Raw genomic sequence first — 22,067 nt, 5'->3', positions numbered from 1 at the left:
AATATTTTTTCACAAAAGTAGTGCACTGGGCCTTTAATAGTCCTGTATTAGTCCACAGCACCTCCACCCCCAAACTACTTCCCACGGCTATGACTTTGGATCATGTTTTTAAGGACACACCTAATATATTTCCACCAAACCCATCTGAGCACAAGCGAGCTGTTATAAGACAGGTAAATTGCCGAACCTGGCGTAAGAGCTGGAAAATGCCAGTGTGCCAGTTTTTACATGACGAAATTGCAAACTAACTTGTGTTTGACACTAGCGCCGCCTTAACGCCAGCCGAAAATAGAGCCCTGAGAGTGGAGGAAGAGGGAGGGAGAAGGGGTTAGAGTGAAATGGGGGGGTAAAGGTTAACCTCCTGCCCTGCTGCTTGAGGCAAGCGACCCCAGACACTTGAACTGAGGTGCCTCTCTCTCCCCACCTGTTTATGATTTTGCACATTATGACAACCAGGTTTAATTAGGGCCTCTCACGGCTGCATTGACGTCAGAGGCCCCGCGGATCATACACACACACTCGCAAGCGCGCCGTGCACACACACTGTAAAATAATTAGGCTATGTAATTTTCTGCATTCATCATGCACACACTTTTTGAGCTTGCCAGAAAGTGCACCACAGAGAGACATTTCATAGCCATGAGAAAAACATCTGAGAGGAAAGAAGAGGGGGTAAGATACTTTCTTTTAATTTTACCTCTGCTCATCAAAATGTGACTGAATATAGTAGTTAGCCATTCCCAGATGGCAATATTTGTCTTAATAATAATGACATTTTATAGAATAGCTCAGCTGGTAGAGCACGGCGCTTGTAACGCCAAGGTAGTGGGTTCGATCCCCGGGACCACCCATACACAAAAAATTTATGCACGCATGACGGTAAGTCGCTTTGGATAAAAGCGTCTGCTAAATGGCATATTATATTATTATTATTATTATTATAATAAAATAATATAATACTTTATTTTTCTCAGGGGGAACTTTTTATGGTTGTAAACTGGTTTTCTGGTAATGCGGAGGAGGAGATACACCAGACTCAGCGACAGGCTGAGGAGGAGTCAGGTCAGACCAGGGCCAGCCTCCTGGAGCTGGAGAGAGTCAGCAGAGGTGGCTGCTCATTGAGAAAAGGCAGGAGATCGATGCCCTGGAGAAGGCCAGAAGGGCAGATCTGAAGGAGTTGTCCCAGTTGAAGTTTGAGGTAAAGATACTGTGTGCACCATGGTTATTTGGCGAATGACCTGTGTCTGTTGAAATCACTGCTTTTAAGTTTTGATTTAGATACACCAAAGTCATTTATTGGGTAAATAGTTCACAGAATTGTTCAGGAGCAAGTGTGTAAGTGTACTGTGTTATACTCTCCTTCAGATGTTTGATAATGGGAGGGGTTGCTGTCTGAAGAAGAAGAAGAAGAAGAAGAAGAAGAAGAAGAAGAAGAAGAAGAAGAAGAAGAAGAAGATCTCCTCCTAGTCTCCCCTTCTTATAGGGTATGGGATGACAGTTTCTTTGTTATTGAACCATAAAAAATATGGATGAAGCAATATGTAGGTAATTTTTTTCAGTCGAGTCTTGGTGACTATAGCTATACTTCTATGTCATTAAATTGCATAAAGTGCCGTAGTAACTGAATTAGATCTGTTAATCTCTGATCAGTTACATCAGAGTCACTTATTATTTTATGAGAGAACAAGATCAAGCCATTGTCGGTTATGAAACACTGACCCTAGGTCATCTAGATCAGTGGTATTCAAAGTCGGGGTCGTGACCCCTAGTGGGATCGCGGGGGAGCTTCAGTGGAGTAATTTTTTTGTGTATTTTTTCTTACAAAATATAAAGATTACAGATTATTGTATGAGACAATATACAAACGTTTTTAAGAAAGATAGTTTTAAAAATACAATTTTATTGAGTAAATGTATTTACAGTATTGGTTTCTTTTCATTTTGATAAGAGATGAAAAAAAGAGATGCAATAAATTGAAGGTTATTTGTTGATGTAAAAATTGAAACGTACCGATTTTAGGTTGTGTCAATAGATTTGGGGTGGGGTCGCGAGAAAATCTTGGGAAGAAAATGGGGTCCCCAGAAATCCTGCCGGGGAAAAATGGGGTCCCCGCTGAAAAAGTTTGAATACCACTGATCTAGATTGAACACTGGTTACGTCACCGACACCAGGAGTCACCCACCGTGGTTTCAGATTCTCATTAAGAATTCATCAGTGTGGCTGGCTGGACTATGTAACCTTGGCCGGTGTATTAGAAGAGATGAATCATAAACATTTTAAAGGATCAGGATGATTGCAATAAACTATAATTATCACACACACACACACACACTGAAAGTGGAGAAATCTTAGCCTGATCTTCGTCATCATTTCCTTTCCTTGCTGAAAATATCTCACATTTTCTCCCCTGGCCACTGAGGAGAGGGTAATGGTATCTTATACCTCAATATGCTGCTGGGACCATTCTGGGTATTTCTTGTCTTATTACACTCTCTTATTTTATTATTATTATTTAAAAACATGGTTTAAAGGGTTCCAAAAAGGTTATTTGGCTGTCCCCATAGCATAACCCTTTCTGGTTCCAGGTAGAACCCTTTTGGGTTCCATATAGAACCCTTTCTACAGAGGGTTCTACATGGAACCAAAAGGGTTCTACCAGCAACCAAAAATGGTTATTCAAAGGGTTCTCCTATGGGGACAGCCGAAGAACCCTTTAAGGTTCTCGATAGCACCTTTTTTTTCTAAGAGTATAGATAACTTATCACTGTAAACATCTTCTCTCTCTGTGTGAGAGAGAAATCTGGCCAGTCTCGCTGTCATCCGTGTGCATAGGTAGCTTTATCAAATTAGATACCAGTGCCTGTATGTTGGTGTTCTTTGAGGCCATGGTGCAGTGTAGGGGTGCAAGCAAGGCCATGGGAGAGTGAGACCATTGATGTGATTATCCTCTGAAGATTCACCCAAAGAGCGAGGTCAGGAGAGGTTGCAAGGGCTATGTGTGTGTGTGTGTGTGTACGTGTACTGAAGTGCTCTGTATGTCACTGTGTTGTCTATCAGGTCAACCAAGAGGTCCACATCACTACTTGAGGACAGGCCGAGGCTCATTAGGTAAACCCACAGGTGGATCTTCTGCTTTCAAGGACTGAAAAAGCAACTCCCCCAGGCAGCCTCTACCAATAAAAAATAAATAATCTTTGAACCATGGAATATGAAGAGAAGACCTGACTGGTTTGCTACAGCGAGTGTGTCACTGTCTGTCAGAGGAAATGTCGCAGCATGTGCCTGTCTCTCAAAATTAAAACACATCTAATGTGATGATTGAGCTGCTGCTAGTACTGTGAAATAAGGACACAGAGAGATAGATATTTCATGCTTTGTTTTTTAATTACTTCATAGAAAAAGTATTTCAGATTTTCAGATACTTGAACACAATATACAATATTATACCATACATTGTGTGAAACATTGAATATGTCCGCCTGCGACTGTAACGCAGTAGGTAGGTATTCAACAATCCCACCTCTCATGCAGATAGTGCTAAGTCTGGCTAGTCATTTGGAAACAACTCGGACCAAAAGCTTGAACATAGATTAACAATGTTATACTGATGACAAATTTGAATTTCAAAACTGCTAACAAGTTTTGGTCAGATAGAAATAGTTCACATTAGCACGCTCAATTACAAGAAGATCACATTTTGGTAACGATTCATCACGTTGGTGCTCAGAGATATTGTAGCATGCCACCCATAAATCCCTTGAACTACTTTACATATAAGTAAGTGTGAGGTGCAAAGAAGAAGACACTTGGTTCTGTGTTTGTCTCTCTTTCTGTTATTTCTGTCTGCTGTCATTGAACCAGTAGATCTGAACCCCAAATCAGCAATCTGCATTCAAAATACTGTATACAGAGGAGTCTGGTTACTAGCCTACTACAAGCTGCTCAGAGAGTCTTGATTTTTAGGTCTGATATTGATACCAAGCCTAGTGATAGACTACAGTATAAAAGCTTGTGTTCTCCACAGCTGTCCTGTATTTTAGCTCATCCCAGGTCTCTGTCGTTGAACATATCCTCTATGCGTTGTCAACCTATAGGTTGTGTATATGTCTCTTTAGCTGTTGCTCAGGGCACTCAAACATTTGTGTGAATATATTTACTTATGATATAATATAAAAAACAAAACAATATTATAATACAGAATATAAAAGGACTCCGACGCAGAGCCTTGAACAAGTCAGACACCACCACTTCCAGGTAATGCAAGTGCATATACATTTAAATAGATACACTGACTGAAACAGTATTCTTATGTACAGCTGAAAGTAATAAATACACTGTTATAAACAGCAAAGGACCAACTAGTGACAAACAGGAATAGGTGGAGTCAGGTGAGGCCAGGTGGCAAAGGCTACACGGACGCACACACACACACACACACTCTCACAAACACACTTTCTGATACTCGTACACACACACTCATTGACGCACACGATTGCCATGTAAGTCTGCTGGAGTGAGGGTATAGTAAATAAGGTAGTTGAAGTACCTTTGAGTATGTCAGTAAACCTAAGGGAATAATGGAGGATTGGTGATATCTGAAAACCAGTCATGGAGGCCTATAAGGGAAAATTTGCCTAGCAGATTTTCAGGGGTGGATGGTTTTAATGCTGACCCACAGTTACAGTGAATTACACTGCCTTTTGGTTTGTTATCTCTGTCACATAATCTCTAGATAGCCTTCTGTGGGTTATCATCCTCTTGTTCTCAAAATAAGTATTTTTCTCCTCTGGTTTGGTTTTTGTAGCAGACACTCTACAGTTTGTAAGTGCCAAATCTATTCTGAAGATCAAATCCTGATAAACACCTCGGGCCGTCCAGGAAATGTGATACAGTTAGCGGGAAGTGAAGAGAAAAAATAATGTTTCGATTGACGTCAATGGGCAGAAGCAGCACTCCCTTCAGTTATTTATTTTTAAGTGGAGGAAGAAATAGCTGACCTGATTGTTTTAGGGGTCAGATTCACAGAGCCAGGGGTTTGTAAAAAACATGTGGATAACAATACAGCTAACCAAGGTGTGACTGGGCTCCTACACAGGCAGCCGCCTAGCCACCTTCCATCATCTGGTCGGGTCCTGATTCTACAGGGCCGGGGGGTCCTTCGTTGATTTGTTACATCATCAGAACCAGTTGGGTTCTGGAATCATTTGGGTCAACAGGATTAATAGACAACAGCTGGATACCTCAAGATGGAGCTAGAAATATACTTTTAACCTGAAGTTAAGTATTAGTCTGAGTATTATCAGGATTTGAGCCATGAGGGTAGTAGAGGGGGGGGGGGGGTCATTCAAGGAGTATGAGGGGAGAAATGGGTATAACTGTTTTTTTGGAGTTTGAGTGATCTATCTGCCTACCGTTCATCTACAGTGAGGTCAGACACATGAAGCAACAATCTAGACATGTAACATGAATCATGATTTCCATAGAGAAACATATATGTTGTGCTCGGATTGAAATGCTATCTTATTATGGGAAGTAATGTTTTAAGTATTTGATGAGTTTGTCCAAGAATTGTTTGTCTAAGTTAGTTTGGATTTCTTCTATTGCCCAATACTAGTAAGGAAGACTGTTCTCTTTGTCTGAGATATAAAAAATAATTTTGCTCTTGAGCTTTCGGATAACTCTTTAGAAAAAAAAAACATTTCACGTACATACAAAGTCTGTTCAATAAATAAAAATAAAAGATTAAAAAGACAATAGTAAAAAAGGCACACGAAAGTATTTTGACAAATGGTACAGGAAAAAAGTAAACGTTTTTCTCTCTCTATACAAACACATTAGTCAGTAGTTCATATGCTACCTCTTGACATCCCATTTTTCGTAAAAAAGTCACAAGGTACAAAACTTCTCTCAGTAGTAGTGTCAACATTTCAGATGCCAGTCTGGATGGAAAAACAACCGTTTCCCAGATTAGCCCAAGTCCTTCAATTCCTCGGAGGCCTGTCCGTTCCGTCATGTCCAAAATGTTTGCAGCATTTTTCCTGAGAACATTGTAGCCACCCCACTGAAACTGTCCCTCTGTCGCCGGCTCCTAACGCAAGTGCAAGGATAGGGGGGGTTAAACTGACGCCCCATCCGGGCTCAAGCTAAGCCCACCGTGGGCTTGTTAAAAAGCACAGCTGCAGGATTTCTCCTGTTTAAAACATGAAACCAACCGCCATCGCGGTGCAGCAGAGCCCATTATGTGTCTGTGGGTGATGCATCGTGGGTAATGATTTCTATGGACGACGTGGGCTCCATGGATTCCTCTGGGTCCTGACAGTCTGAGTAGTCTACCGGAGACCGAGACGCCTCCCCCAGACTATCCTCTTCCTCCTCATCATCCCCCTGGCTCTGTTCATCTTTCTCTGTACCCTCAGAGTCCTCCTCCTCCAGGGTGAGTTCAAACTGGAACTTGTCTCCCCCCTGGCCCCCTTCGCCTCCCTCCTGATCCCCCTGCTCTGTGGCCCAAGGAGGAGAGGGGCTCTGGGGGATCATGCTCTGGTACCAGTTCCTGTTGTCCTCCAGAGTGTCCAGGATGTCCTGGGCATCAGGGTGAACCAGGTCAGCCCAAGTCTCCCACAGAGGGTGGACAATGTAATCTATGAAACCCACCTGGAGAGAGGAGAGGGGAAAAAGGGGTGAGTCAGGAGTCGGTGTGTATGCTTGAGTGCTATGTGTGTATGTGTGTCTAATATCATACCTGACTTTTCTCTACTGAAGCGGTGTGTTTGTCACACATAGGGCTGATCTCCATGCCTCTCTCCCTCTCTCTGTCTCCCTGGTGGAAGAACTCATCCATGATGCGGTCGGTCCACTGACGGTAGAGCTCCAGAGACTTGGTAGGGTTACTCAGATCTGCACAGTGAACCATGTTCCTCAGAACCTGATGGAGAGAAGGATGGGGAGAATAACTGTTAGAGAGGGAGAAGTAGAAGGAGGGAGTGATATGGAGTGATAGGGGAGAAAGAGAGGTGAAGAAAGATTGATTTGAGGCATTGAACAGGGTTGGAGAGAGGGAGGAGGCAGATGAAGATGGAGTGAAGGAGCAGAGGTCATCCCAGCGGGAGGCTATCTTAACGATGTTTCTGGAAGTCCAGACACTAATTACAGCTATTACAATGAAAATAGGTAGAGGAGAAGGGTCTCGAAGAGATAGAATGATGATGACGAAGATAAATCTACCTGTATTCTGTCTGTGTAGTTGTCCAGCAGCAGGACCCCAGAGCTGGTCACCTTCTTGGTTTCCACCATGGTCTTCAGGTCCGCTAACAGACTCATGTGCTTGGACATGTCAGTGGCCAGGACCATGTCGATGACCATCTTCCTCAGACTCTGCCTCTGCTTCTTGGTCAGGTTCTGGAAGATGTCACAGTTGTCCTCCTGGAGCAGCTTGAAGCCCACAGCCAGGTGGTGGTTCTCTAAGACAGACTCATCGTTGTACATCAGGGCCAGCTCAGAGTCTGAGGAAGATAAAAGAGAATGAGTCACTTGTTCAACACTACATTGATGAATATGGATATAGCTATACATTATCTATACATTATCTATACATTATTCCCAGTAGAGGTATGCAGTAACAGGTGTAGGAGAGAGACCCACTGGTATTGATGAGGAACTGGTTGGACACCCCCGGGTGGTCGACATCATGGATGGCTGCAGCAAAGATGGCCGCCAAGATCTCCAGATCGCTGAAGACAGCCTGTGTGAAAGAGAGAGGGTCCGGGGTTAAGAATTTCTCAAGAGAAAAACTCAAACAACAGTAACAGAGAACAGCTCATCTCAGTGCAGCCCACTCTCATTGATTCCAATGGCTCAGTTTGCGCTATCGCTAACATCCAACATAGCGTAAACACTTCTCAGAGCCAGATGAGTGCTGTACTGGCCTACATTAGCGAGATGGGTAGCTTATGTTAACCTTGTCTCTGTCTCTCTACCGGCACCCAGCCATAGTGGTTTGACACTGGGTATGCTGGCTGCAAGAGCAGGGCCATAAACATGATGGATGGAGGGATGGGGTGAGTGTACGAAAAGAAGAGAGCGGCTTGTGACGCGTTGAGGCCTGGGTCATGCTGTTAGACTGCGTCATGGATGAGGTTACACTGTATTTATAGAACCACGGAGGGAACGAAGCTGTGAGAACGAACAGATTGTGTGGCGGGAGGGAGAGAGGGAGTGAGGGAGGGGGGCAAGGAGAGAGGGAGAGAGGGAAGAAAACGAATGGTTTATGTCTAGAGGTTGAGGGAAGACGACTTTGGGAGAATGCAAGGGAAGGTGTTCACGTTTGAATTAAAAAACCTGGGGAAGACTTACAGTACGATAGGATTCATAGGTTGGGGTGAGAGTAAGGTGAAGTTCTATGAGCTCAGATGGGTGTGGGATAAGGGTTGGTGAGGTAATGGTAGGGTGTGGGGCTCTGATTTTGAGGGATGTGTGAAGTAAGTAAGAGTCTAGTGTCGTTGACTTACATCGAGGGCAGGGGTGGAGAGTAGGATGTGTGTGGACTGGGCCACGTCTGCCGCGTGGAGGCTGTTGTGGTAGGTCACGTCTCCATGGTAGTGGTCCTCCAGGGTCATCATATACGCCACAAATGTATCTGTCGGGATCTTAAATGTCTTCAGCAGGTCTCTCTCCTAAAGGGGACACAAGGATATGAGTTAGTACTGTTTTAGGTACAAAATGTACAGCTATAACATATTGTGTGTGTGTGTGAGTGTGTGCCTGCATTGCATGCATATGTGAGCATGCGGGTGTGTGTGTGTGTGTGTGTGTGTGTGTGTGTGTGTGTGTGTGTGTGTGTGTGTGTGTGTGTGTGTGTGTGTGTGTGTGTGTGTGTGTGTGTGTGTGTGTGTGTGTGTGTGTGTGTGTGTAGAAGTGCATAGCCAGTTATAAATACCTGGAAGATGGCGTACATGATACAGGTAAGAGGTCTATGTTGAGAGTACTCTGACACGGTAAAGATGTTCAATCCCCACTTATTCAGATCCTCCAGTTCCTTGGAGAGCATGTCCTCCTTGTCCGTCTTGACCCCGAAGCGTGAGATGGAGGAGTTGGAGAGGGAGGGTCCATGAGAGACCTTCTTCACCCCGCTGATCAGAGTCATCAGCTGCTGCTGCTTCTTCTTCTCCCGACCAGCCTTCTCCTTGGGCGTCACAGACGGCATGTCCATGTCGTTCTGTTTGTCTGGAGAGGAGAGAGCGAGAGAGAGAACAGGGGGGTTAGGACACTCCGTGTCATTCTGTGTGTGTGGGGGTGTGTGTGTGTGTGTTTGTGTGTATGATTACAGAGAGAAGGATGAAAGAGGAGGGAAAAGGGAGTTAGATGACCCGTTCACTTTCACTTTCTCACCAGAGAACATGCAGTTTAGTAATGTCATTACAATGAACTCTGACTGTGCTGCTGTGTAGACTGTTTGTTTGAAATGGGTCCCAGGTGTACTGTTCTGGATGCACCTGCAGAGGCTAAAAGGAAAGAATAGACTCATTCATTCATCTCGTTCTCCTTCCTCCCTCACCCTCTGAATCTCCTGCTATGTCCCCTCTGTAATACTTTCTCTCTCTCTAAAAACAAGTGCTCTCCGCAGCTCTGATCCTGCTCTCTTGACTCAAAGGTCATACATTGGTAATACCACAGAGACAATCCCATTGAGAAGCAAGGGGTAAATAACGTACAGAATGTTCCACATGTCACACAGAATGTACCATGCACATCTTTCAGAGGTGTTTTTATATCTCTAAGGCCAGGGAGGGGTGCTGTATATCTATGCCCCCCTCCCACCCAGTGGTCTTATCCCCACATGTTTGAGATATCACATGTTCTAGTGGTGTGGTATAGCTCTTTACTCTATGCACCCACTCCTCTGCAGTCAAACCTCTCATAGCTGAACTATCCTGCCTCCCTTCGCTGAGAGTTATTCAATTACCACTGCTGTAACCCCCCCTATTATGGGTTTTATATGGACCCATAATGGAAAAAGGTAACCTGGTTTTATAAGGACTCAGCAGGTCACTTCCTCCATAAAGGGCAGAGTGTGTGTTTATTAGAGTGTGTTGCTGATGAAGCTGTATCGTTTGATATGTGGCCTCTGTCTGTCTGTCGGGAAGTGGTTTTGCTAATTCACCGTTTTCCATGCAGGTGGAGTGTTAAAGTGACCTCTTTCCCCTGAGGGCCAGACTAGACTGTCACGTCTCTCTCTCTCCCCCTTTCCTATCTCTCGCTTCCCTCTCTCTCTCTCTCTCTTTTTTTCACGAGTTTATTCTTCTGAAATGCTGAATCACCTCCAGCCTGTTCCATATTACGCTCTCAGTTAAAGTCAGATGCCAGAGAGAGAGAGAGAGCGAGAGAGAGAGAGAGAGAGAGAGAGAGAGAGAGAGAGAGAGAGAGAGAGAGAGAGAGAGAGATGGAGAGAGATACGGAGAGCGATATGGAGAGAGATATGGAGAGAGAAAGAGCATGTGTGGGGGTGGATTTGGGCTTTTAAATTCCCTTAACGAGTTCCGCCTGGCAGAGCCCTGTCCGTCAGGGTGTTATGGGATGAGTGGAGTGGACAGCTGTGGAGGAGAGGAGCCAGTGCACGTTGTGATGTCACGAGAGGCTGTGTCCTGGAGGGACGTTACATCCCCCTGAGGTGGCTGCAAACCCAGACAGCTATGGCTCCATCTGCTGGTATGGTCGGGAACTCCACCCCTCTATGGCCAATCTTCCCACGCAGCTGAAACAAATGAGGAGCTGATGAGCTGAAGGTTTGGGAAGGGAAGAGACACAGTCTCCAACCTGGGCTCTCTGGAGGACAAGAGTGCTGCACGTCCACTTCCATGAGGAATATAAGGATTTGGAGATACTTACCTTTGGGAAATACTCACCTTTGGATATATGCACCTGTGGAAATACGTGAGAGACATTTGGAAGGACTTTTTGCTGGGTTGGCCACTAGCTGCAACGTGGACTACAGTAAGGCTGGGGAAAAGTTATCTGAGCGAGTGAGAATTATGATTTTGGATGTGGAAGAGACATCCCTGAACTGTTAACCCTTAAAGAGCCACAAGAGAACAGAATTTTGTTATATTTTCGTTAATTTCCCAAGACCTATAATAAAATCCTTGTTTTGTTTGAACCTTGTCTCCTTGCACTACTTGAGCAATCCCGCTGAAAGCTGTGTAGCCTCTCGTGACGTCACAGATGGTGGAGAATACGGGCACGCTCAAGCGTTAATAGTGCATGTCAGAGGAGGATACCGAAGGTTTGATCACCCAGTTTTCCAAGTTGGCCGTAGGCTCCCCGCCGACTGAAATGGAGGACATATTGAAAGCCCTTGTTGCTGGCCAGCAAGCCCAGATGCAAGCAAACGTGGCTCTCTTGGAGGAGCAAAAGAAAGCCAACCTTCTGAAGGCAGAGGAATTGCAGTTGCAGAGACAGAGGGTTGTCCAAAATACCCGCCCAATAAAGGCAAGTGACTTTATATCTAAGATGGGAGCTACCGATGACATTGAGGCATACCTGCATGCATTTGAGGCCACGGCCACTAGGGAAGCCTGGCCCAAGCAACAGTGGGTTGGTCTGTTAGCCCCCCTTTCTAACCGGGGAATCGCTGAATGCTGTCCGGGACCTGGGCCCTGACCAGGTTACTGACTATGATGCCCTGAAGTCTGAGATCCTCAGCAGATATGGACTCACAAAGTTTGGTATGGCCCAGCGCTTTCACAGCTGGACCTTCCAACCAGACCAACCTCCTCGGGCGCAGATGCATGAACTTGTCCGAATCGCAAGGAAATGGCTGGATCCGCAGAGGAATACAGCAGCGGCGGTGGTGGAGGCCGTTGTGGTGGATCGTTACCTACGCGCCCTGCCTTATGAGGCAAAACGGTTCATCAGTCAACAGGCCTTGACCACGGCTGATCTGACCGTGGAAGCTGTGGAAAAGTACCAGGCCACAGCGGAGATGCTGAATGCTTCCCGAAAAAGACCCCAGGAGGGCGGCCCCACCACAAATGGGAAGAACCCGTCCAAAGGACCCCAAGGTCTCGAACCCAGCCACGTCAGGACTTATCCCGGCTCCAGGGGGAGCCAGAAACCAGGCGGGTCCAAGAAGAGTACACCAGGAGGGGGAAACTCGACAGTGTTACCGGTGTGGGGAGATGGGACATATCTCCTGGCAGTGTGGGAAACCAGCCGATGAACCTATGCCCACTGCGGAGTCCTCCAGCTCAGCACCCACACACCGCTTTTGCCTCGCTCTTGGGAGTCGTAGATGGCGGCCCAGATCGACCCCCCCACCTGCCCGGTAACTGTGAATCACCATGATGTGGAGGCCTTACTGGATTCTGGTAGCCGGGCCACCCTGGTGCGTAAGGATTTGGTGGGCCCAACGTGTCTGACCCCGGGGAAAGTCCTCCCAGTTTCCTGTGTCCATGGGGACACCAGAGAATACCCCATTACTGAACTTACAATGACCAGCACACGGGGAACCATACACACGACGGCGGGGGTGGTTGATTCCCTCCCCGTCCCTGTCCTAATTGGACGAGACTGCCCAGCCTTTTACCCACTCTGGAGAGAGTCTCAGGAGAGGATAACCCGAGTACCTCGGAAACGGAGAGGCAAGACTCATCCTGGGAAGGCTCCGGTGCAATCCTCCGAGTTACTCACTCCCGCCCCGGGCTCTGATAGGGATGGCAGGTGCCCAGACCGACACAGAGACGGAGCTACAGAATCTGGACAAAGAACTGTCTGGTCTGAAGGGGACCGCTGAGAGGTATCGTTTGTTAAAGCAACAGTTAGACATGAAGACAGAAGAGTTAGATATCCTCCAGGCTAAACTCCAACAGAGCTCCTTCCATAAGCAACAGGAGGAGCTGGAGAGGCTGCGCAGGACCATCGAGGAGTGTGAGGAGACCCTGCGCAGGAGTAAGGGAGGTCCAGAAGAAGGCAGAGGAGAAGTACAAGGTGTTGGAGAACAAGATGAAGAATGCGGAGGCAGAGAGAGAGAAGGAACTGAAAGCTGCTCAACAGAAGCTAAACTCTGCTAAAACCAAGGCTGATGCGTTCAGTAAGAAACTCAAGGAGAGACAACAGGAGGCTGAGTCCCTGGTCCTAGAGTTGGAGGAGTTGAAGAGAGAGCAGTCTGGCAAGCACCACGGCAATGTGGACGCCCTCTCCCGGCGTGATGCCTTCTTCGCTGCCTTTACCCCGACGAGGACGTCGGTCCCGAGGAGGGGGATGTGTGATGTCACGAGAGGCTGTGTCCTGGAGGGACGTTACATCCCCCTGAGGTGGCTGCAAACCCAGACAGCTATGGCTCCATCTGCTGGTATGGTCGGGAACTCCACCCCTCTATGGCCAATCTTCCCACGCAGCTGAAACAAATGAGGAGCTGATGAGCTGAAGGTTTGGGAAGGGAAGAGACACAGTCTCCAACCTGGGCTCTCTGGAGGACAAGAGTGCTGCACGTCCACTTCCATGAGGAATATAAGGATTTGGAGATACTTACCTTTGGGAAATACTCACCTTTGGATATATGCACCTGTGGAAATACGTGAGAGACATTTGGAAGGACTTTTTGCTGGGTTGGCCACTAGCTGCAACGTGGACTACAGTAAGGCTGGGGAAAAGTTATCTGAGCGAGTGAGAATTATGATTTTGGATGTGGAAGAGACATCCCTGAACTGTTAACCCTTAAAGAGCCACAAGAGAACAGAATTTTGTTATATTTTCGTTAATTTCCCAAGACCTATAATAAAATCCTTGTTTTGTTTGAACCTTGTCTCCTTGCACTACTTGAGCAATCCCGCTGAAAGCTGTGTAGCCTCTCGTGACGTCACAACGTGAATGGCCCTACCACACACACCATCATCTCCAACCCACAGTCCCTCAGGTATGAGCTGCCCAATATGATGCACTCACTTATAAAGGGATCAACCAGAGGATTAACAAGGCATCCCAGGATGACTTTACAATATGAACAACAATTTGGGTGGAAAATGGTTTGTGTGTTGTAGAGAGGGAGACTTGAATAAGGCAGCCATAAATGTCAACCATTTTATCCCCTTGCCTTTGTTTTCTAAAGAAACAATGAGCTGTAATATAATTATAAATATAATTCCAATCAATGGTCAGCGATGAGCTCAGGACAAACTACCAGCTGTCTGTCTGCTTTCCTCTGCTTCTCTTTCCCATATCAACATGGCGCCAACCAGCTCCAGCTCTAACCCACTCCTACTGCTCTGTCCCACAGGGAACTATGGAGCGGGAGAGAGGTAGAAACTCCCATCTCCCATCTGTGTCTGATCTATGCACTAACTTCCTCAGGCATGGAGAGATGGAGGGAGCGAGGGGGGATGGGGGCAAAGAAAGCGAGAGATACATTAACAGGGGGATGAGTCACCGAATGGGCTGCTCAGTTTTCATGAGGGGGTTCCACCGTGCCCCCGCCGCACCTCAACTGCGGAATACCAGTCCCTCCATCTCTCTCCATCTCTCTCCATTTCCCCCCTCCCAATCTCTCCCCCATCTTCTCTAGCTCAGATGCTGCAGTGGGATAATCCACCCACTTTCGACTAGATAGGATTGGATTCAGATGGCGGCGCATCACACACGGTACAGGACATACACAGATAGATAGCACGCCACGGACAACCATATTGTCTCTTCTTCTACCTGTCTCTGTCCTTTCTCTTCAATCACACACATCATGTGTCCCAAAAGGCACCCTATTCCGTATGTAGTGCACTATATAATGAATAGGGTGCCATTTGGGAGGCATCCACAGAGTCACGACTGGAACCTCCAACCACCCCTCTCTCTCGATCTATCTATATCCACTGGCTCTGATGTTGCCTAGAAGTCTCAGCTGTCAATCAAACAGCAGCAGAGGCACCTCACTATGAAGTGCGTAGCCAGCGAACCATCTCAAAGCTTCAAGCTTTTCCTATCTGATTTGGTTTGAATAGGCATTTAGAGCGATGTATGTGTCATAAAAATACTAACCAGAGTTAATGATGCAGTGTTTTACAGTATATGCCAGCAACAAGCAGACAGCCAGCCACAGCCAGACTCAGACAAAATGGAGGGAGAACCCCACAGACACACTGCGGTATACTGCACACATATATGTGAGGTATAAGGTATGTGGGTGCATATGTATTTGTGTGGGTGTATTAAAGTGTGTTTTTGTGACAGATAATGTGTGTACGATTGATCTTTATCAGTCTATAAGAAGTGTGTGGGAACAGTCAGGCATCAAAAGGACATTAATTTACCTAATGCAGGGTTTCCAAAACTTCAAAGAGTCAACTCATCATCAAACTTTGATAATTTAAATCAGCTGTGTAGTGCTACGTCAAAAACCAAAATGTGCATCCCTTGGGGTCCCCAGGACTGAGTTTGGGAAACGCTGACCTAATGAGTGTGTGTGTGTGTGTATGTGTGTTTGTGATCAGGGCTTTACCTAGGAAGGTGTTGGAGATGAACTCGGACACCTGGTTGCCGGAGCGACTCATCTCTGATAGGTGTGTCAGCTCCCGATTCAACATTCTCTTGAACTGGAAAGAAAAGAGGGGGAAAAGGTCAGGATCCTGGAAACAACTGGAAAACCTGGAAGAAAATATGGTGCAGGAAGATTCCATGGAAAAACTTGGTCACTGTTAATTTCTATATTCAAGCTTTATACAAACATTAAACAAAATCTCTAAACAAATCTCTAGACATTACACAGAATCAGTACAAAAGGGAGTTGGAAAATAACAATTACATTGTTTTCATATAACAAATCAAACCCCTTGAGCATCATATTATGCAGTGCAGATTCATCTGGTAAGTTTCACATTCATGGTTTATGGTTCATATTGGGGAAAATCTGCAAATCTGCAGTCTATGAGAAAACCATGCATACGACACAGGTTCTGCATGGGAATGTGGGGAAGCACCACCACTGCAGCAGCATCTGTCTGTGTGTGTTTTTCAGAGAGAGAGAGATCCCTAGCCCCATCCACAGCAACACTATTCAGTTCTGAAGAGCTGCAGGCAAGATGGAGACTCAGCTCAGCTAGATAACACCAGTTCTGTTCTATCAGACCACACGGCCATCACACTGCAAAGAACACAACCACAACCCAACCACACAGCTCTAGAACACAGAGACCACCAAAATACTATAACAGCTCAAACACCAAAACCCAAAAGTAACGACAGAGTAATGTAACGTTATCCCGAGCAGCTACGTAAGCTAACGATACAATACACACCTTAATGTAACCCCAAGAAACAGACAACAGGTAGTTCACTTCAGGCATTTTGGACCCCGTTTTTCCCTCCCTACAGGACAGCGAGCCAGCAACAGCCGTAGCAGTACCGTAATCCACCGCGGTAATATAGAGAGAGGCAGATGAACGGGATTCCTCTAGTGCTCAAAAAAATCCCCCTCTTCTCTCCTCTTCTCTGCACCCTTGGTATTGTGGCTCAACGGCTAATAGAACAGCTAGATAAAGATGACTGGTCGCTCTCTCTCTCAGCAGAGGTCTCAGTGAGGGTCTCCATGTCTAGGTAAGAAGAGAGGGGAGCAGGCTAGGTGTTTTAGCCAGGGTAAGGAGCTCCGTCCTGGGCTAGGAGATCCACAGAGCTGGGCAGCAGCTTGAGCTATGGAGTTACAAGCTAGATCTGAGGTAGGGGGGCTCTGAGCACTGATGAATAATAGATGAGGGGAGGAGGGAAGAAACGCTGGGATGGAGAGAGGACTAGGAGAGGAAAAAAATAGAAAAGCACTGCGATGCTCATTTGACTAGAGGGGGGGCTTCCTCTGCTATATTAGTCTATCTCCACTGTACTCTCACTGCTGCAGCTCTCTCTCTCTCCCTCCCTCCATTTCTCTCTCTCTGTCTCTCTTGCTCGGTCCCCCCTTCTCTGTCTCTTTTCCCCATGCTTTTAGTCTGCCATCCCCAGCAACATGCTGCACACAGCACACATGATTTGACAGAAAGCAGAGGAAAGCAGAGCAGAGCGGAGGGGGGAGCCCCCAGCAGCACAGCCCGGCAGTGGGGAGGGGTGGGAATGGGAGCCAGAGATACAGGATACAGGATCTCTCCTCTATCCTTCTCTCCTCTCTTCCCCTCCTCTTCTCTGCAGCCCTGCCACTGCAGATAACCCACTTCCCTCCTCCCTGACATAAGCAAGGATGAGGAAAGCCTCTCTTTCTTATCTCTCTGCCAGAGGACTAGAGACTAGTGCTGCCATTCAGCCATTTTTAATAGAGTATTGAGGGAAGCATGGGGGATGCGTGTGTCACTGGGAGAAATGAGAAGGAAGGGCAATTTTTTTTTATAAATGTGGACAGTGTACACTCTTTTTTCATTTTCTCTCTTTCTATTGCCTGACATCTGTCAGCAGGACCACAGTGGCTGTTCATTATCCACAGCACATAATAACATTAGAGGTTGTCAGGGTGTCTGTGGCAGGCTATTTATACACAACCGTGGAGCAAGAGAAAAGCGAGAGAAAACACCAAAGAGAGAGAATGGTAGATAATTGCATCCTTCACCAATTTGGGTTGACATCAGATCAGCCCCCAACTCTCTCTCTCTCTCTCCCTATTTCCTGTCTGTGTACGCCAATTACCAGAACATCCCAACGCCATGGCAACAGTGTCACGTGACCAGAGAGAGTGGTGCGGCTGGCTGGTGGCTGTTTCAGCGAGAGGTTTCCCCCTCCGAACACCAGCGAGGCAGCCCAGCCGTCACGAGGACACACCAGTGGTTCACTGCTGAGTGAAAATCACTAGTTCCCCATTCCTCCTTCCCTCTTCCAGTCACTTACATGTCAATTTCTCTCCTGCTGCCACTTCCCAACAGTGTCATTCATCCTGGTGTCTCGCCTCTCTCTCTCTTTCCTACAATCAATGGGCTGGCTGCCCTTGGAGGAGCAGATATAAACAAACAAACAGACAGGCAAAGACTGGAGGCCATCCGCAAAAAGAGCTATCAGCTATCATCTCAATATAGTTTCACTTTCCTTTCCTCTCAGCAAGGTTTCTTAATGCTTATTGTGAAACAATCATCCAGTTTGGAGAGAGGAATATCCATGATTGTGAAACTGAGTGTTCTCATATAAGTGCTCATCTGTAGGAAACGGTAAACAAAACTTTCCCAGGAGTCTCCGATCGAGCGGAATACGCGTTGGGAATGATGAGGGAGAGATCAAAGCGTCCAGATTATCCTCCCATTGCAAAGACGAGCGAACCAGAGAAAGGGAGGAGGGTGGAGGAAATAAAATACCGGGAGACCCATGGGGCGGCGCACAATTGGCCCAGCGTCGTCCAGGGTAGGGGAGGGAATGGCCGGCAGGGATGTAGCTCAGTTGGTAGAGCATGGCGTTTGCAACACCAGGGTTGTGGGTTCGATTCCCACGGGGGGCCAGTATGAAAAATAAAATAAACAAATAATGTATGCACTCACTAACTGTAAGTCACTCTGGATGCTAAATGACTGAAATGTAATGTAAAATGTAAGAAGCCCTCGTTAGATAATACATAATAATAATAATATGAGAATTATAACAGTGGGGGATGTCTCTGCGACGTGGTGGAGAGAGGAACAACTAAAGCTAAACAACGACACTGCCATCTCCTCTCATCAGGACTCAACAACAGCTCTGCTGAACACACAGCACAGCATTTGTCACATCCCTGTACCACACACATCCCAGCCCATACAGTGTGTGCTGCATCCCCACTGCATCTCTCCCCCTCCTCTCTCTCAGTGTTGATCTGTTTAGGTATCCCCCACCCAAGGTAATCTCTATGAGCTGACTGAGAATGAGAATGAGAGTTGATGTTAATATTGGATGAGCTGAGTGTTGATGCTTCATACAGATATGCTGTGGCCTCTGACACAGGAGCTCACCGTGAGAGAATGGGCTCAGAGAGCTCTCTCTCTCTCTCTGATTGTTCACACTGTTCTTTCTCTCGCTCTATGACTGTAACCTTTCTCTTTCTATTTCCACTCTAATTTTCATTCTCTCTCACCCTGCCTCTCTCCCCTTTAGCTGCAAGGGGTGGGGGAGATCCAGCAGAGAGCCACTGTGTTTCCCAGAAGCCTTTGCAGCAGAACCAGTATAGAACTGAATGGTGATGGCATTTCATTGTGAAAAAAGTCCCTTCATTCAGATATGATCCTATAGGACAGGACACAGTGGAGAGCAGTCAGGCATACAGGCAGGCAGGCATACAATCAAGCAGGCAGGCAGGCAGGCAGACAGACAGACAGACAGACAGACAGACAGACAGACAGACAGACAGACAGACAGACAGACAGACAGACAGACAGACAGACAGACAGACAGACAGACAGACAGACAGAGGTGTACAGGACAGTGCATGTCTTGTGGCATCTTTTGAAATTACTTGAGTTTATAACACCACTGATGGCCACAAACTCAAAATTAGATTTAATGTCCTCTTTCCGCCACTAGTGGACACTGTGTCCTCATATTGTCAGCTGAACAGACTAACAGTCACTGCTGAACACTGACGGACTTCTCAGCTAAGTTGACATTGTTGAATTTAACACTACTTCCATAGAAGTGAAAATATGACTCTTGCTCAAGATGTAGAATTTGTAGAGTACAATTCCACGGTTTTATCAAATGTTACGGAATAACACAAAACTTCGGCGCCAGGTAATCTTATCTAGTTGCGCTTGATTCCCCAGCCTTGGCAAACATATGGCGCACAGTGATTACACAGTGGTTATGATGGGGTAAGATAGACAGTGACATATGTTTCCTCAGGGATGAGGGCAGTAAGTTTAGAGAGCAACCCCACAGAGCCTGGATCCACACTACCTTTAACTTCCTCTGACAGACTCACAACCGCCTGGCTCTGGCTGCGATGGCAATGTGTGTCTGTTTATGTGTGTGCGTGAGCGTCTGCGTGTAAGCATGTGTATACATAGGTATGCCATCATTAGCCCACAAATAAGATCATCTGAGTAATTGAGGAACTGCATGATACCAGAGAACGTGGAAAAGAGATGATTAAAGAGAAAAAGAGAGGCTTAACAAATAAGGAAAATATAAGTCATATTACTCAACACTGACACAGAGTGTTTAATTTCCCATCAGTGCAGGCTGTCAGAGAGCTCAGAGTGGTTTTCAGTTGTGTTTAGCAGCTGTATGTCAACCTACAGAGATCAGTTAGATACGCTGTACTAACCCACTTATCATGGCCTATAGGTGTAGGCGTTATTAGGTATTCAATACCACCTCACCATTTTCAACCACAGATGTCAACTCTTTCAAAACTCTGCCAAGAAACCACCTTACAGGGCATTGGCAGGTGGTATTGGCAGGGCATGGAAACACCACTTATCAAGCAGGCCACTTTCTTCATTAACTCAACAACTTAGTTTGGAGACATTCAGATTCTCCGGAGATAAACTATGTATCGATCTCTCTCCATCCGTTCAGCTCATGCTTGTTATTCTCTTTCCACACATCCCAGTTGTTCCGACCAAGGTGGAGGGAATAGTGGAAGACATTTCAGAGAATAACAACAGAGCAACAACAATGTCCTTAAAGCTACAATCCTTAGTTGCTACATCAATTTTTTGACCTTTTTAGTTCAACTGTTCTACCCAATCAGACACCAAAATATAAGTTTGTTTTACTCCAATGTTTGTAAACAAAGTAAATGTAGACAAAAAATGTATAGCCTCAAAACATAGTTAAAACCACAATTTTGATATCATGGATGGTCAGTGCTTGCATACATAACTCTTGCTTTGGATTATTTGAAGTGGTTACATTTCTCCAGGACCATCCCTCAGCTTTTTTTTTTACCAAAACACAGGTGGGGTGATGGCTTTGTTATTCTATTAATTAAGGAATTCAGATTTAAATATATTCCATGAACATGGAAAATCTGAAGTAAACTTTAAGCATCTCAGGCAACCAGCTGTCTCACAACTCTCAAGGACTCAAAAAGTCTACTTTAATATTTTACTAATATTTTACTAATCAATTTACTGATTAAAATTAATCAGTGAACCCTGAAAGCCATAGCACAGAAACTCAACTGAGAGACCCACAAAGACTTGAGTCTATCTGCAGGGCACTGGTAGCCCTATTCAGACAAAGCATCCCAGACTGTTCCAGCTTTGAGCCGTGGTGCACTCTACTGTAGTCAGTCCAGTCAAGACAAAGGACCAGCATTACATTAATTTATCTTACAAAATATCCCAAGTGTACACAAAATATAATTATAAAGACTTGCAGGCAGACAAATAACTTTTCCCCAAGACTTGGTTAGAAGCAGCATAAAATAAAACTCAACTCAGTATAGGCCTACCATACAGCACTGGCAAAACCCCAAAGCAACTGCATATGATGTGAGAAAGAACTTAATTCTTCAGTATGAATGCGCTAATAGCTTTCCCTCCAAAAAATTGATCAGAAAAGTGCATTAAAAGCTTCAAAATAGGAAAAAGCTTCAACCATTCCAAAATAATTTGAACTTTACCTTTCTCCAGCCGTTAAGTTTCCCTAACTTTCTCTCTTTCTTTTCCAGGCAGCAGGCTCCCATCTTGTTGGGTTAAGTCCTGCAGAGTGCCGGGGCTCGTGGAAGCAGCGTCTGTATGTACTGAAACTGTGAGTAAGGGCCAAGCCTCAGACTCTGACGTGGGGAGGGTTAGGAAACGCGATAGCTCTACTGACTCACTTTGAGTTGGGTTCTCTGACTAGCCTACTCTATAGCGAGGTAGCTGAGTGTGTGTGTCTGTGTGTGAGTGCGTGTGTGACTTCTGCCCGACACACACACACACACACACACACTCTCTCGGGTAGTTCCGCCTCTCTCCCCCTGACAGTCTACTGCCTGTTCTCTAACCCAGTGTTGCAGCAACCAGCATCAGGGTAACATTGTTTACACTGTCAGTAACACTGATAACAAAATCATGATCATTCTGATATTCCTATTGTTAGTCCAAACAGTGTGTTTCCTTGAAAAGCAGTTAAAAAAAAAGATTACCTATTTCTCTTGATTTGACCTG

The 22,067-nt window shown here is 45.9% G+C and overlaps 1 protein-coding gene and 1 long non-coding RNA gene across 4 annotated transcripts in view; one reads left to right on the top strand and one right to left on the bottom strand.

Moving 5' to 3' along the window:
• Nucleotides 1-478: 478 nt before the first annotated feature.
• On the top strand, nt 479-3,252 carry LOC121540456. The gene is made up of 4 exons (XR_005995498.2): nt 479-672; nt 975-1,198; nt 1,366-1,484; nt 3,058-3,252. It is a non-coding gene; the product is annotated as an uncharacterized LOC121540456 (long non-coding RNA).
• Nucleotides 3,253-3,365: 113 nt separating this feature from the next.
• LOC121540454 (cAMP-specific 3',5'-cyclic phosphodiesterase 4B) overlaps nt 3,366-22,067 on the bottom strand; it is an 89,268-nt gene continuing 70,566 nt past the window's right edge. The window contains exons 1-8 of one of the 3 annotated variants that reach the window (XM_041849329.2): nt 21,539-21,775; nt 15,479-15,572; nt 8,933-9,219; nt 8,505-8,669; nt 7,639-7,738; nt 7,222-7,499; nt 6,740-6,922; nt 3,366-6,651 (exon numbers count right to left, since the gene is read on the bottom strand). In XM_041849329.2, the coding sequence (XP_041705263.1) occupies nt 6,238-6,651; nt 6,740-6,922; nt 7,222-7,499; nt 7,639-7,738; nt 8,505-8,669; nt 8,933-9,219; nt 15,479-15,572; nt 21,539-21,601 (1,584 nt within the window). In that variant the 5' untranslated portion in view covers nt 21,602-21,775 and the 3' untranslated portion in view covers nt 3,366-6,237. Of the gene's footprint in view, nt 6,652-6,739; nt 6,923-7,221; nt 7,500-7,638; nt 7,739-8,504; nt 8,670-8,932; nt 9,220-15,478; nt 15,573-16,274; nt 16,733-21,538; nt 21,776-22,067 lie in introns of those variants that run through there. The other 2 variants (XM_041849330.2, XM_041849328.2) reach the window with 2 other exon arrangements.

This window comes from Coregonus clupeaformis, chromosome 26, assembly GCF_020615455.1.
Source record: "Coregonus clupeaformis isolate EN_2021a chromosome 26, ASM2061545v1, whole genome shotgun sequence".
Classification (NCBI taxonomy): Eukaryota; Metazoa; Chordata; class Actinopteri; order Salmoniformes; family Salmonidae; genus Coregonus; species Coregonus clupeaformis.
This window is presented reverse-complemented; position numbering and strand designations above follow the sequence as displayed.